The following is a 14,832-nucleotide window of genomic DNA, read 5'->3' as shown; positions in this document are numbered from 1 at the left end:
GAAGAAATTGTGATTATTTTACTACTTATTTTCGTTGACGTCAGAATGCTATCACATCCGGGTCACAGAAGGTCGCCGCAGCCGCCATATTGCTGAATGAAATTATCCTAGCTTCAAAACATTATAAAGCGGCTAGCGTGAGCATTTGTGAATATTTCAGGGAATAGTTCTCGTCTAAGATTTTGACCTTCTGCAACCATGACTTAGACCTCATGAAACTAACACAGAAGGCCCACTCGGTGTAAGTAGCAGAGTTTAAATGATTTATGTATTAATTCAACGACTTCTGGCCTGCTAACGAAAACAAGCTAACCGCTAGCACGCGCTCCGTAGAAACGGTCGTTTTAAATGCTGAATGACAGCTTATGTTATTGTAAATATCAAACTATAGCCGCTAGTTGTATTTTAATTAAAGCACTTAATTATGTTCTAACTAAAATATTTTGTATGCAGTTTTATTTTAGAGTAGACTGTTATATCTCTTATTTTAGCGCTGCAAGATAGCGATACGCCCCAGAGCAGATAGTGATGTCTGCGTTACGGGTGTATAAAGCAATCAAAAAATATTTGTTGGCTAAAGTTGTCCGTTTCCCCAGCTATAAAAAACTAGCCTAATTGCGCATTCTTTTATTTTGTATGTTTATAAAAATGGTATTGAAGGCGCATATGTTATAACGGTAATTAAACCCAATGTACAAATATAGTCAAATCATTATCGGTAGTATCATATGCGTTAACGTGCATCGTCTTTGCTTGCATGTTTTTTTTTCTTCCGTATTTGAATAATAGGATCCTGTTGTTTTCTACCGTTCTTTCACTGTACAAACGTGTCAAGATGGGTTATAATTCAATCATATAATACTAATATTCTTGTTAGACAATTACATTATAAAGGTTTCCAGAAACCTAAAGAGATACAGCTTATATTTGTATAATTTGTATCACATCTTGATTAATGTCCTTATTTTTGTTTATTATTCTGTATGGTTTTTGGCGGCCTCTTCTTGACTGCAACTTGGTCATGAATATTCTCTATAACCCCCTTTAACTAGGACACTTAATTTCTTAAAAGGATTATTCCTTCAAGGTTAAGAGTTGCGTTTAGCACTTGGAGGTATAATTGAGTCACATGAGTCAATGATATTAAATGCATTAGTAACATTTTCCAAAGATTTGATTGTTAATTTCAAAGATCATTAAAAGGTTTTTCAAATTATTCCAAGCTCATGTATATCTGTAGCATTTTTTTTCATTTATAATTTTGGCATAATTTGTCTTGCAGTCCTATTAAACAATTGACATATTTTCTATTTTTATACATGTTGCAGTAATATATATTGCCTGACGTGAAGAATACCTTAAAGTAAGGCAAAATATTTGAGAAGGAAAAAATAATTGAGCAAAGAAAAAAAAGGAAAACTTTATCATCATTACAGTTGTAGTGATGATAAAATAGTAGGTACTTTAAATGTGATCTTGTTCATGGGTTAATGTGGCAGACATGTTTAAATCAAAAGATTAAAGTTTAAATATTTGTTTGAATTTTGTTGAAAAGCCATTCATACATTTGATTTTAATAGCACTCGAGAATAGGTTCTTGAGATGACAATGCTCTGAATACAGTAATTGAAAATTCAGCGACTGGAACTAATTGAAAAATAATTTCTGGTGAGTGAGGATACATTAAGATATTAGAAAAAATGCATTTGCAGTATTGTATTGATAAAAGTGAAGATGACAATATTGACTTTAACTGACATTTTCCTTACTCTGTAGAGTGTCTGCCACTAAATTAGTCTCAAACGCTAGTATTGCTTCCAAGCAAATCATATATTGGACAATTAAATTGTAACTTATTGTGTTTAATTTAGCCAAATTAAGAAGTCCGTTTAATTCTAATTGTGTAGACGGGCAGTGCACTCTTAAACAAGTCAATACTTGGTTGGCAAACCAGAATAAGACGTCTGGGGATCCTTGTTTTCAGTTCCTTTGGTGAAAATAATTTTTTCATGTTGTCTCTTTTCCATAGATTGTGTTCACGCATAGCAACAGTGTCACGCAATGCACCATGGAAGTGGATCACAGAATATTCAACGACAGCTCCAAAAATCCAAGTCTGTCTCTGGGTCAGAAGCCGAGGAGCAGCAGCAGCAGCAGCCGTCTATGGCAGCTACACAACAACAAGCTACAGTTAGCCACCCTCAGTCTCCTGTGACCACCTTTTCCTCTGCTGCCAGCCCTTCAGCCCCTCAGTCGCCCAATTATCAGCTCATCATGAGTCGGAGCCCAGTCACAGGACAGAACGTGAACATCACATTGCAAAACGTGGGTCTGGCTGCTAATCAGCAGATCACTCTAACTCCACTTCCCATCCAGAATCCAGCATCGCCTGGGTTCCAGCACAGTGCATCTCAGTGGAGGTTTGAGCATGCTCCATCCTCCTACATTCAGGTCACCTCACCCGTGCCCCAGCCCATTCAGCCCCAAAGTCCTACTCAGCATAGCCCCGTCTCTTTACAAGGTGTCACTAGGCCAGGGGCCCCTCCTACGGCATTGGGAGTCCGTGGACAAAGCCCCACACGGTTTGTTGAAGCTAGCATGATAGTGCGACAGATCAGTTTAGGCAGCCAGTCGGGAGGAAGCCATTTTGTTTATCAGGACGGGACGACACTCGCCCAGCTGGCCCCCCCACCCGGCCAGGTTCAACTTGCCTCTACAGGAGCTCCAGGCTCAGTGAGGGAACGGAGGCTCTCTCAGACTCATTCTCAGACCGGTGGCACCATCCACCACCTTGGCTCTCAAAGTCCCGTTGCCGCCGGTACGACACTCCCCACTCTGGGCAGCCCTGGACACATCACCACTTCCAGTCTACCGCCACAGATTAGCAACATCATCCAAGGGAAGCTGGGGCGCCCCATCGTCTTCGAGAAGACTGCACAAGGTGTGGTTACCGGAGTGGGAACCCCAGCTACAGCGACGTTCAGCATACCTTCCTCCATTCCACCCTCTAGTGCTTCCCTCACGAGTCCACCGCCTGGGATCAGCAGCAATCCTCTCGCGTCCACCAGTATGACCGCTGCTTCCATTAAGAAGCAGGCTCCCAAGAAGCTAGAGGAGATTGCTCCTGCTTCTCCTGAGATCGCCCAGCTGAGAAAGCAGTGCTTGGAGCACCACACCAAGAAGATGGAGAGCCTGAAGGAAGTGTTTAAAGAGTACATGGTTGAACTGTTCTTTCTGCAGCATCTTCAGGGGAATATTATGGACTATCACGCCTTTAAGAAGAAACATTGTCACCCCTTAAATACTTACCTGAGACAGAACGATTTGGACCTTGATGACGAGGACGACGAAGAAGAACAGTCGGAGGTTATTAATGACGAGGTACCATAATGTGTTGTTTATAATTTTAGATTGCGTTCAACAGAGATTCACCAATCAGGTGGCCAGAGAGCAGAATAAGCCAATTTGTCTTTACTCCCCTCTGTGATCAGCAAGTCAAACACTGAGGGATATGGTTTGTTTTTGTTAATCTAAGAAATCCCACCATTTTGGTGTGCAAACACAGTAGCAAACAGCATCTATGTTCATTTACTTTTTCAGTGAGAGTACATGAAAATCACAGAAAGTGGCAACCCTGTGGGATTTATTTATTTTTTATCACTTTCCAATGGGGTTTCGCGAGATTTTCCCCATTGCAGTTTATTAAAAGTCAGATAAACATCTGGTATATTTGTAATCTTATACATCTTTTACTTTGGATTTCAAAGAACAGGTTCCCAAAACACATTTTTCACTGCTTTTCCTTCTTAAGGTGAAAGTTGTTACAGGAAAGGATGGTCAAGCAGTGACACCGGTTGCTATAGCAACACAGCTCCCTCCCAATGTTTCTGCTGCTTTCTCTACCCAGCAGCAGTTTCAGGTGATACAGGAAATATTTATTTTCAAAACTAGTTGCATAGTTTTTCTACAACTTTGTTAAAATTCACATACATCAGATATAAACAACCTAATCGCTAAAGATGTTATTTTTCAGGTACATCAAGGGGGAGCTTCAGGCGCCATTTCAAACCCTGGAGACATGGATGCCTTTAAGAGGCAACAGGCTATGGTGCAAACAGGTAGGGCAAGAGTTGCAGCCTCCTGTCTTTCCGATGTTGCTTTGTTTCCCCCCACCCCCGTTTGCTTTGTTTTTGTTTGTTTTCTTTTCTCCTTCTAATTGCTTCTGCTTTTAGATATTTGGCATCTTCTACTAGCGCTTCTGTGTTGAAGGCTTAAACGGAGGAAGAAGAGGTGACCTGTAAGGTCTTCGGAAGGTCACTGCTCTGTGCCGAGTGCCTTTTTTGCGTTATGAGGGTATTGTGTGTTTTAAATCCCAGATCAGGCTAAGAGGCCCCGGATTGACGTTGGTCGCCATGGGCTGATTTTCCAACATCCTGGTGTAGCTCCTTTAGGATCACCTGGCGTTCCACTTCAGCAGCTAATGCCGACTGCGCAAGGTAGGAATGCCACCACCAGGCCGTTGTGTGTTCTGTTCGATGCTGCTGGACCTAAGCCCTTCCTCAGACTTAAAAAAAGTGAATCCCAACATTTATCTTCAACAAACCAAACTCCAGGAAGCGTCATCAAATTGATCTTCATCCATCTGCTGGATTTCTCAGCAGTCTACAGGAAGTTCAGGCTTAGCTGTACCAGCACCAGCTGTCTCTGTCAGGATAAATGGGGAAGAAGACAATCCATTTCTGAAGAAGAGTAGCCACTCAGTGGGAAGATGCCATGTCTTAAGATTTTTTTTTCCCTTGTTTCTTTGGGTTTCCTTGTTGATCACCTGATCGTAAATCATCTCTTCTTTTCCGAAGTTTGTTCCTGTTTGTCATTTTTGTTTGGACAGACCTTCCCATGCTGATGGATTTCCATCTAATTTGGAGGTGGATCACAGAAAGTGGCAACCCTGTGGGATTTTTTTTATAAACTTTTTTATCACTTTGCAATGGGGTTTCGCGAGTTTTTCCCCATTGTAAGAATCCACCCGACACTTTTTGGTTTTCCATTGCCATGTCGTCACAAACCCGTCTCCCATTGTCCATCTCTGTGCCGGATTCCGAATCATCTTTCATCAGCCTTCAGGAGTGTCTTTATCTCATCTTAGTCTTTTGTTGGTTTCCTTCCTTATTATCCTCATGACATTTTGTTCTGACTTGGCTTCTTTCCCCTCAGCCTAAGTAAGAGGGGAATCATTTCGGAGGAGTTTTGTTCACGGCGCAGGTTTTTGCGATTGTGGTGATGTGGGTGTGTCAGGGCCAGGTGTTGATGGCGTCTAGGCAAGATGATGTGACGTGCAGGGAGGTAAGGCAGGTGCTGCTTTAGTGTGCACAGCTCTGCTCAGGCCTGCTGTCTGCAAAACCCCATGTGTGTCCTTTTTGCTCACCTTTGTGCTTCGTCTTTGTGTAAGGCATCCAGATGCCTTGGTTTCTGCACTTACATCGCTTCATGCATGCTAAACATATGCTGTCCTTGTGAGTGTCTGCTCTCCTTATTTTATTTCCCCTCTCCTTTTGCTGTCTTTATGTTTTAGAAGTTCTTTTCATGTTTATTTTGAAGTTTGTTTTGTCTCGAAAAACCTCTTATTGCATGTACAGTTTTATTTCTGTTTTTTAACCACATTCTCTCCGCATTTGAAATGCAGTGTTTTGGTTTTGCATTAATCAAAGTAGTGTTTCATTTGAGAGACATGTAGATTTTCATATTGGTTTCATTCTTCTGTAATCATTTTGCTGTATGAGTTTCATTAGTTCTGCTCTGATCATCAGGCAGTAGTTACTCTACTGTTAATGAATATGTTTAGTTCATTAAGCAGAGGTTTAAAGAGCTCTGAATTCTAAAGTGCACACAGCCGTTTAAAAGGTAAAAGTGTAATTGCACGAGGTGTCACTAGATTCAAATTATTTAACTTTGATTTAAGGGTCTCTCAAATAATTCTAAAGGGAGAACTATTAAAAAACTTTATTTTAGTTTTTTTATATACTTTAAGGAAAAAACAAAATGCGAAAAATGTGAACATTTCCTTTTTGGCTTATTTTAAACGTTTTTCTTTGTTTTGCTCTCTGTACTACTCTTTTGTTCTATACTTTGGTTGCCATGTATCCAGGCGGTATGCCACCTACTCCTCAAGCAGTCCAGCTCGCAGGACAGAAGCAGAACCAGCAGCAGTACGACCCATCCAAAGGACCACCCGTCCAGAACGCAGCCAGCCTGCACACCCCTCCTCCTCAGCTACCCAGCAGGCTGCCGCAAGGCGCCCTGCCGATGACGAGCATACCCCTGGCTCAGTTAGTGGAGAATTCGACTCATCCTGGTGTGCAAGTCCACGTGCAGGCAGGCGGGCCTGTGCTGGCTGCCATAAACCCCCACACACAGCTTCAGTCCCAGCTGCAGCAGATGCAACCAGGTGTTCATATACAGCTGCAGGCCCAGCAACAACAATCACAGACAAATCTGCAACCAGGACAAGCGGTCAGTATGTGTGGAGGATAAAATCTGATGTGGATGATTCCGGATCGATTAACAAACATCAAACCTTGCATGGTTTACATTTGTGTCATAATTTACTTTATTTACTTACATTTTGTTTGACAATAAATTCAGTTGAAATAAGACCAAAGGATTACTTCCAGCAAGTTTTTCTAGATAATAATATTTGAAAATGTTCATATTCTTATTTCCATAGACGGTGGCACTTGCTCGTCCCGGTACCGATCCGAACCAGCCTGCTCAGAGGATTATGACTAACTCGGTATCAATAACATCCGTGGTTCCCGCTGCCGTGTCTGCTGCCAATTCGAATCCAGCTCCACACACAGCAGGTTCTCTTCGTCCTCTCGGCTCTAACGTCAACCCAGGAACCCCGTCTAAACTGACGGGAACCAACGGAATTTCTTCTGTCAAAATAGGCAGCTTCAGTCAAAACACGACCGCTCAGACCCCACAAGAAGGCTCCCAGGATAGGCAGGTTGAGCAGGCCAAACTGGTGAGTTACAGAAAGTTGTAGCGTCATATTGTTTGAACCTCTAGTTTCATTATAACCTGTTTTTTATGTCAGTTTTTTAAGCAGTCTTACTGGAAGAATGTTTTTTATGTTTTTAAGAATATTGAGTAAGTAATTGTAAAGCTGGACTGTGTGTTGAAAAACTTGTATTTCCATTCTTTCTCGAAACAAATTAAACAGCCAAAATGACAGATGTCATTTTTGGATGAAATAGTTCTGATCTTGACTTTTAATCTGCACTTTTTGTATTTCAGGAGAGTCAGGTACACCAGCGCATTTCCGAGCTAAGGAAGGAGGGTCAGTGGTCAGCCAGCAGGCTTCCTAAGCTTATGGAAGCTTCACGTCCAAAGTCCCACTGGGATTACCTCCTGGAGGAAATGCAGTGGATGGCAGCGGACTTTGCTCAGGAGAGAAGGTGGAAGGAAGCCGCTGCAAAGAAGGTTTGATACTGAACAAAATGTGAAACTAAGAATTTGCACTATAAATGACAGATTCAACTATAGGAAATTCCTCTTTGAACTTGTCTTTGGTGGCTCTGTTCTAGCTTGTTCGTACATGTGCTCGTTACCATCAAGAACAGAAGAAAAATGAAGAAAGATCACAGAAAGAAAGGGAAGTTCATCTTCGTCATATTGCCAGTACGATTGCCCGAGAGGTAGAGTTCTTCTGGTCAAACATTGAGCAGGTAGATGTTTGTTTACTTATGTATTGCTCTTATTTGTGAATACTTTTGATACCAGTCTAAATAAAAGATTTTCCTTTTTAAGGTTGTAGAAATTAAACTGCAGTTTCAAATCAATGAGAAGAGGCTTAAAGCACTTGGCCCACAAAAAGCAACAGGTACAAGCCACTTAAACACGGATAGTAAAATAATTTCATAGTTTTGTTGTGTACTTTATTTAATATATTCACTGCTTTTCTCCTGGTCAATCAACAGCAGAAAAAGTCGATAAAACGGTAGGTACTGTCCTGACGTTTACGTCATTGCAGGTCTAATCTTAGATAAACTTTGTGATATAAGAAAATCTGTATGAATTCATGGTTTCCTTTTCCATTTTGTAGGAGGCAGCCAGCACTGGTAGAAAGAGAAAATCAAGTTTTTTCTTGGTGGATGAAGAGGGTTAGTTTTCAGTGTTATCTAGAAAATAAAATAAAATAAAAGCTGAACAACCATAAATAATTCACAATTGGGTTTCTTTTAGCCACTGATGAAGAGACCACCATAGAGGAACAGGAAGTCATGGAAGGAGAAACGGACCACAAAGCAGAATTGATCAACCTTGCAAAAGATGGTACGTGATTATAATGTCTCATTAAACATTTTTTGGCGTGCTGTTTGAGTTGATATGTTTTTATTTTTCCTAAAATTGCAGTCAATTGTAACGTTAGACAGATGTAGGTAGACCCATCGTTGCACATTAAATATTGAGGATAATATTTTTAAGCATTTTGGCAGAATCGGGATTAACATGTAGAACATTTATGTTTTATATTCTCCTATATTAACCTTATAAGTTGAAAACCAAACTTTGTCTGTTGCTATTTATGTTTCCTAATTAGCAGGTTTACAAAATAATTAAAACATTTTCGACAAATTTTTCCAAAAGAAATTTTACATCTGTCTAATCCCATTTGCTAATGTATTTTTCCGCCTCTTAATGAGGATAAAATACTCTTGGTAAAATGTTATAAATACTAATAATTTTATTTTTGCTTTGTTAAATATGAGTTCTATAAAATCTCATCACTAGTCAAATAAACATGACTTTTTTTTTTAATCCTTATTTAAATGTGAATTAAACATAAGCAAAGTTTAAAATCATTTTTCAGATTTTAGACTTGCTACACATTTGCTTTAATAATCCATCATTACCACATTCTTATTAAATAATCAAAGAAAATTTTATTTTTGTTTAGATTCAACTACAGGAAATTCATATTTTTGTTCAGATACCTATGTGTCTGAACCACACAAGTGTTTCAGGTGTATTTATTAGATTCCTCTCTTTCTCAAGGAGTGTCTCAGAATTTAGATTTCTCCTAGAAACACAACTTCCTGCTATTTTTTCCCCTCCCGCCTGTTTTTGTCTGTTCAGTTTCTTTTTTTTTTTATTCCAGGCCAACTGTAATATTACCTAATATAATAATATATATTTAGCTGTAGGCTATAAGCGATTCTTGTTTGTGCTGTAGTCCAGTTAGGCTGAAGGTAGCAGACCTAGTAAGCAACATTTTAATGCCGTCACTCCCTACTGGTATAAAGCTAAGGTAATAGCCTACATGCTAATGATAAAAAGTAAACAACACTTAAACTGTATTATCCACTTTAATATTTTTCATGCTAAACATATGTTAGCCAGTTGTTATTGTTTGTTAATGTTATTCTTTCTTTTTTTTTTTTTAAAGCTGAGATGTCTTTGGATGCTTTAAAGAAACAGTATGGCGGTGCCTATGCTGATGACTTTGAGTGGCCTCAGCCTAGTTCTTGCTCCGATGAGGATGATGTGGAGGAGACTGAAGGTGCCTTTTTTTGTATTTTAATTAGGGTTTTCAGTCATTTTCTTTCATCCTTACTGCTGGGTGGTGTCCATTTTTACCATTCTGTATCCATTCTTTTTACAGAAATGGAATGTGTTCCAAGCAGTCCACCGGAAGCAGTGGTAATTGACTCTCTGCTCAGCATGGACCAGCAACGCAGTGCAGATAAATCTACGTCTAACTCAAATGGGAAGGCTGGTAGAGACATCGCTGAAGTGGCAGCTGCTACGGAGCTCCTCCTGCCCAAGGGCAGCCTCAGAATCACTTCGTCTGTAAGAAAAAGGAAATTCTTCACTCAAAAAAAAAGAAAAAAAGTTTCTATTATTTTAAACTGATGTTACTGTTCCATCTCACTAGACCCGCAGTCCAGCGCCTGTTCTGTTGCATGGGTTGTTGAGAGAATATCAGCAGATTGGAGTGGACTGGCTGGTAAACCTTCATAAGAAACGACTCAATGGCATCTTGGCTGATGAGACGGGCCTTGGCAAGACTGTGCAGACGGTGGCTTACTTGGCCCACCTAGCTGGTCAAGAGGGTATGTGGCACTTCAAAGTTCAGTATGAATTTGCTGTAGTTCTTGTTTGTTATTTTGCATTTTAAACACTTCTTTTCTCCACAGGCATTTGGGGACCCCATCTGATTGTAGTGAGAACTTGCAAGTTGTTGAGTTGGGAGCTGGAGTTCAAACGCTGGTGTCCTGGTCTTAAGATTCTCCTCTACCTGGGTAACAGAAGGGAGCGCAGATACAAACGAATGGTGAGACTTTTTGTATTTCATACACTCATTGTTCATTATTTTAAAAAAAGTTTCACCTTCACCAGTTGCTGTTCATATTGTAACATGTCATTTGATTAATTTCAGTTATGGGAGGACTCCAACAGCTTTCACGTGTGTGTGACGTCTTACAAGCTGCTGATGAAAGACCAGAGATATTTTCTGAAGAAAAGATGGAGACATCTGGTTCTAGACGAGGTGCAACTCATCAAAAACATGACAGAAAAGCACTGGGAAACCATCTTTTCTCTCAGAAGGTACTAGATGTTTACAAATTGTCTCTGTAGAATTATATTCGCAGGATATTTCACATAATATCACTGACATATTTCTGTGACTCTCCCAGTGTGCAAAGGATCCTTCTTATCCACACTCCACTTCAAAATACGCTGAAGGAGTTTTGGACCATGATCCACTTCCTGTTGCCAGGAATTACCAGGCCGTACTCGGACTTTCCTATCAAAGCTGACTCAGACGAGAACCAGGACTACTGCCACAAATTGGTTATTCGTCTGCATAGGGTGTGTACTGTCCCTGCATGTTCTTCTGATTGTAAAATTGTCAAATGGGATTTTGATCTATATTCCATAATTCTTATTAGTAATGACAATCTCTCTTGTGTTACTCTGCAGATGATCCAGCCGTTCATCTTGAGGCGCTCTAAAAGGGATGTCGAGAAACAGCTTCCCAAGAAGTACGAACACATCCTGAAGTGCCGTCTCTCAAATAGACAGAAGACTCTCTATGAGGACATCCTTACACAGCCTGGGTGAGATATCTGACTGTCAGCTCCTGCAGAATAGTGGCAGCACCAGTTGGCAAACACATAGTAGAACTGGCACATTGTGTCTGGAAAATACATAATTCCCTCCCCTTAATGATAGAAAATATCCAGCTCTACGTCTTGTGAATTTTGATTTCTGGAGGGTTTTTTTCTAGTCCTGTTTTGTGTATTTTTCCAGGACGCAAGAGGCACTGAAGTCGGGTCATTTTGTCAGTGTGCTTCAAGTTTTGATGCAGTTGCAGCGAGTGTGTAACCACCCCGAGTTGGTGGTGCCGAGAGAAAGCAGCAGCTCCTACTTCTACTCTTCTCTTAAGTACAACGTGCCATCACTGGTTCTTGGAGCTATTGAGAAAGACTCAAGCCAAGTATGCCCTGATGTCGCTTTTGATCCTCAAAAAATGCTTCTTTGACAATTATAAAAGTTATTTATTATCAAACTGTAAAAATTCCTCATTCAGTGTAAACACATTAAGCTTAATTAATTCTTTGTTGTGTTGTTTTCTATTTTCTCTTTCCCTTTCTCTTTCTAATGGTTGAGTTTTACTCTGTAAAAATCATTTTTAATCAGTTCAACATGTTGACCTCTCACGTCTCAATCTGCCTTGTCACTGTCATCCTAGACTGCAAACCTGTCCTTGTTCAATCTGATCAACAACGAGAACACACTGACTCGTTACCAGACAGAGGAAGCGGTACCTAAGCTAAAAGTCTCTCAGCAGCTCATAGAGGAAATCTACTCCGCTCCTGAGCCACCACCGAGACCCAAACCATGTCCCATAAAACCCATGAGGTCCGAGCTAAACTTTTCTACACTGACATGTTGGTATCATAAAAGGTGGTCATCTTATTGCTATATAGTTGTTTGTTTGCACTTTTCAGGTTGTTCCAGCCAGTGCAGTATGGTACAAAGCCAGAAGGTCGATTAGCTGCCGTTGGGAATGCTGTGGGTCAGCGCCCCCCAACAAGCTCTCCACCTACAGGCACCTTAGTTTCCACTATCAGCCAGTCTGGCCAGGCTAGAGGCAAGTCCCCTGTTACTGCCCCGACAGCTACGCCCACACCTCATGGTAAGATAATTTTTTTGGAAAGCGTTTGTCAAATGACAGAAAGTCCACCGGCTTGAGGACCCCTGGTTATCAGTTCATGTTTTAATTGGATTACATCTCACTCCTTATGGTTGTTTGGTCGGTGCTTTTATTGCCGTTTGCTAATAAAACTTTCTCTGCTTGTGATGTGTGCAGTATGCAGTGTTATGCTGCATGATTGACATGCTGTTTTAAATTCAAATTACTCTGATTACTGTGTCATGCATTAAAACTTACACCGTGCAGATATTGTCATACATGATCGTTAGAATGTGTACCCAATGGTATGCATTTACATAGTTTGCTGCATGTTTGAAAGATCAAGATTTACTGTTGGTCGGTATGGATTATAAGTCATTAAAAGGATAGTTCAGAGTTTTTAAGCAAGGTTTTGGTAGAAGGAATAAGCAGTTCATGTCCTTCCTGCTATAGATAATTCTCTTGCATCCTCATTAAGATTAAATTCAGATTAGTGGGTCCTTGAGGCTCAAGCAAAAGCTAATTTGGGAGTGGCCAAGACCAACGTTGGCTTACACCATCTAAAAAAGTAAGGGAAAAAAAACTATGTAAGTCAACAGTTTATGTTGACACTATTTTATGAACTTAAAAAAACCAAAAAAGCAATGATTTCTTACATAGGAATAATTACAGGTAACATGTAAAGCATTTTCTGGTACAAGTCCCCTTAACTTCAGCGTTTGGGCCCAACCAGTCTGGATGTATATTAAATGAAGATGCCCAGAGAGTTATCTGCTGCAGGTAAATTATTAACTGCTTCTGTCCTTTTCACAGAGCCTCACTGTGTTTAAACCTTAACTTTCTTGCAGTAGTGGTGGGTGGACAATATACATAAATATATATTTTTCCTGATGCCTCCAAAATCTTTATGGCCTTTATTTAGTTTCCAAAACTAACTGAAAAATTGACAGATTTGATCTGCATGCATGTCCTAAAACAGAAAAAGATATATATATATATATATATATATATATATATATATATATATATATATATATCTATCATAACATAGGATATAATTTATTGTCCCACTGGGGAAATTTGTTTTGAAACTGCTCCACTCAACAGATGGACAAACGAATATGCACAGAGTGTGTTCGTTGTGCCCGGCATCATAATGCTATATAATAAATGCATGTAGATATTTTCCGCTGCCCGTCAGAAACATCTTTTGTACTACTTCTTGTGTTGGCCCACCACTTCTGTATGTATAGATAAGAACAAAACACTTTGATCTCAATGATTTGACTAAATATCGGGTTAGCCCTAACATGGACTCCCACACCCCACTGCCTTGTATTTCGCAGCCATTGGAACAGCTACTCAGAGACCCCAGGCTACTCCTACTGTCAACAGCAGCAACAACAACACTGCATCTTCCTCCATTGCCTCCTCTGGGAACAGTGGCAACGGGCAGCATGTTTTGGGAGCTACTCCGCTGGCCTTGGGTCAGACCTTAGCTGGAACAGTCGTAGGCTCGATGACTTCCATCAGCCAGGCTGGAGTAACCCAGGTTCCAAGGCCAGGTTTAGCCCCCAGCCATGCCATCCAGCCCAGTCTTTTGTCCCAGAGGTTGGTTCTTACATCTCAGGCCCAGGCACGGTTGCCTAGTAAGTGGCCTGCCCTCCCCTATCATCTCTGCATTCCCGCTCCCCCTCCCACCTCCAGCACAAACGTTTTGGCTGCTGAACACCAAGGCCTTTACTTGAGGCACTGCTGATATATGTTCAGTCCAGAGAATGTGGCTCTGTGTAGGCATGGCGGCAGCAGCGCCGCTGTTGCAGAAATTGCTCTCAGATGTCGCACATCAGCAGGCCGATGGAAGAGACGCGTCTCTGTAGATCTGTAGCCATATCAGCAGCATCTCATTGTCTTGGCATACCTAGTTTCTTATCTTCACACCTGCATGTACGCTGCATACGACCCTCTTGCTGTATGTCACACCTGGTGTCACTATGCTACTTGATTTTAAAAGATCATTTTAGGATTTTATATTTTTTTCTTAAATTGATGACAGGCACAAGAATCTTTGCATTTGGACTCCTACTGAGAAAGAACATCGACTGGGGGGAAAATGGGAACATTTTATGACACTGGGCATAATTAGAGGTGAAGTTCTGAAATTTGTGCCTTTGATGTCTTTATGTTGGATTATTAACGTTATGAGAATGTTTAGCAAAGTTTTGTGTAAAGAAAGCTCAAAATTCAAGACTTATAAAGTGAGGCTTTTGCAGAAATACACAATATATTGTCATTAGCATTCCAAAGGACTGATTGGAAAGAGTAGATGCCCAAACCTGACACAAATAAAAGATTATAATGGATAATGATGATCGCTGAAGAAAATGCATTTATGGCAACAGATGTCATTATTGCAATATTTAACAATGACATCACCATCATATAATTTTCTAATGTCAAGCTGCCCCAGTAGAGATCAGACTTGGAATATATAAAGAGAAATATACTTAAGACAAAAATTAAACAATAATATCTCAAAACATTTTTTTTATCTTAAAAAATTCTCTACACTCTTGCAAAGTTAAGTACAGATAGTCAGTAAATTAGTGCATGGCTTTTAATAACTGAAA

General features: G+C 40.3%; 1 protein-coding gene across 7 annotated transcripts in view; it reads left to right on the top strand.

Annotated features, from left to right (window-relative positions):
* The first annotated feature begins 69 nt into the window (after positions 1–69).
* Positions 70–14,832, top strand: part of ep400 (E1A binding protein p400) — a 34,000-nt gene continuing 19,237 nt past the window's right edge. For 4 of the 7 annotated variants that reach the window (XM_008417487.3, XM_008417488.3, XM_008417489.3 and 1 more), the window contains exons 1-24: positions 70–241; positions 2,030–3,381; positions 3,812–3,919; positions 4,034–4,118; positions 4,377–4,496; positions 6,146–6,510; positions 6,725–7,024; positions 7,297–7,482; positions 7,587–7,727; positions 7,810–7,882; positions 7,980–7,999; positions 8,105–8,162; positions 8,245–8,334; positions 9,449–9,562; positions 9,665–9,852; positions 9,938–10,115; positions 10,200–10,336; positions 10,442–10,611; positions 10,701–10,875; positions 10,987–11,123; positions 11,317–11,503; positions 11,759–11,928; positions 12,018–12,205; positions 13,549–13,851. In XM_008417487.3, the coding sequence (XP_008415709.1) occupies positions 2,062–3,381; positions 3,812–3,919; positions 4,034–4,118; positions 4,377–4,496; positions 6,146–6,510; positions 6,725–7,024; positions 7,297–7,482; positions 7,587–7,727; positions 7,810–7,882; positions 7,980–7,999; positions 8,105–8,162; positions 8,245–8,334; positions 9,449–9,562; positions 9,665–9,852; positions 9,938–10,115; positions 10,200–10,336; positions 10,442–10,611; positions 10,701–10,875; positions 10,987–11,123; positions 11,317–11,503; positions 11,759–11,928; positions 12,018–12,205; positions 13,549–13,851 (4,813 nt within the window). In that variant the 5' untranslated portion in view covers positions 70–241; positions 2,030–2,061. The remainder of the gene's footprint in view (positions 242–2,029; positions 3,382–3,811; positions 3,920–4,033; positions 4,119–4,376; positions 4,497–6,145; positions 6,511–6,724; positions 7,025–7,296; positions 7,483–7,586; positions 7,728–7,809; positions 7,883–7,979; positions 8,000–8,104; positions 8,163–8,244; positions 8,335–9,448; positions 9,563–9,664; positions 9,853–9,937; positions 10,116–10,199; positions 10,337–10,441; positions 10,612–10,700; positions 10,876–10,986; positions 11,124–11,316; positions 11,504–11,758; positions 11,929–12,017; positions 12,206–13,548; positions 13,852–14,832) is intronic. The other 3 variants (XM_008417490.3, XM_008417492.3, XM_008417493.3) reach the window with 3 other exon arrangements.

Source organism: Poecilia reticulata, chromosome 9 (genome assembly GCF_904066995.2).
Source record: "Poecilia reticulata chromosome 9, P_reticulata-male-v2, whole genome shotgun sequence".
In the NCBI taxonomy this organism is placed as follows: domain Eukaryota; kingdom Metazoa; phylum Chordata; class Actinopteri; order Cyprinodontiformes; family Poeciliidae; genus Poecilia; species Poecilia reticulata.
This window is presented reverse-complemented; position numbering and strand designations above follow the sequence as displayed.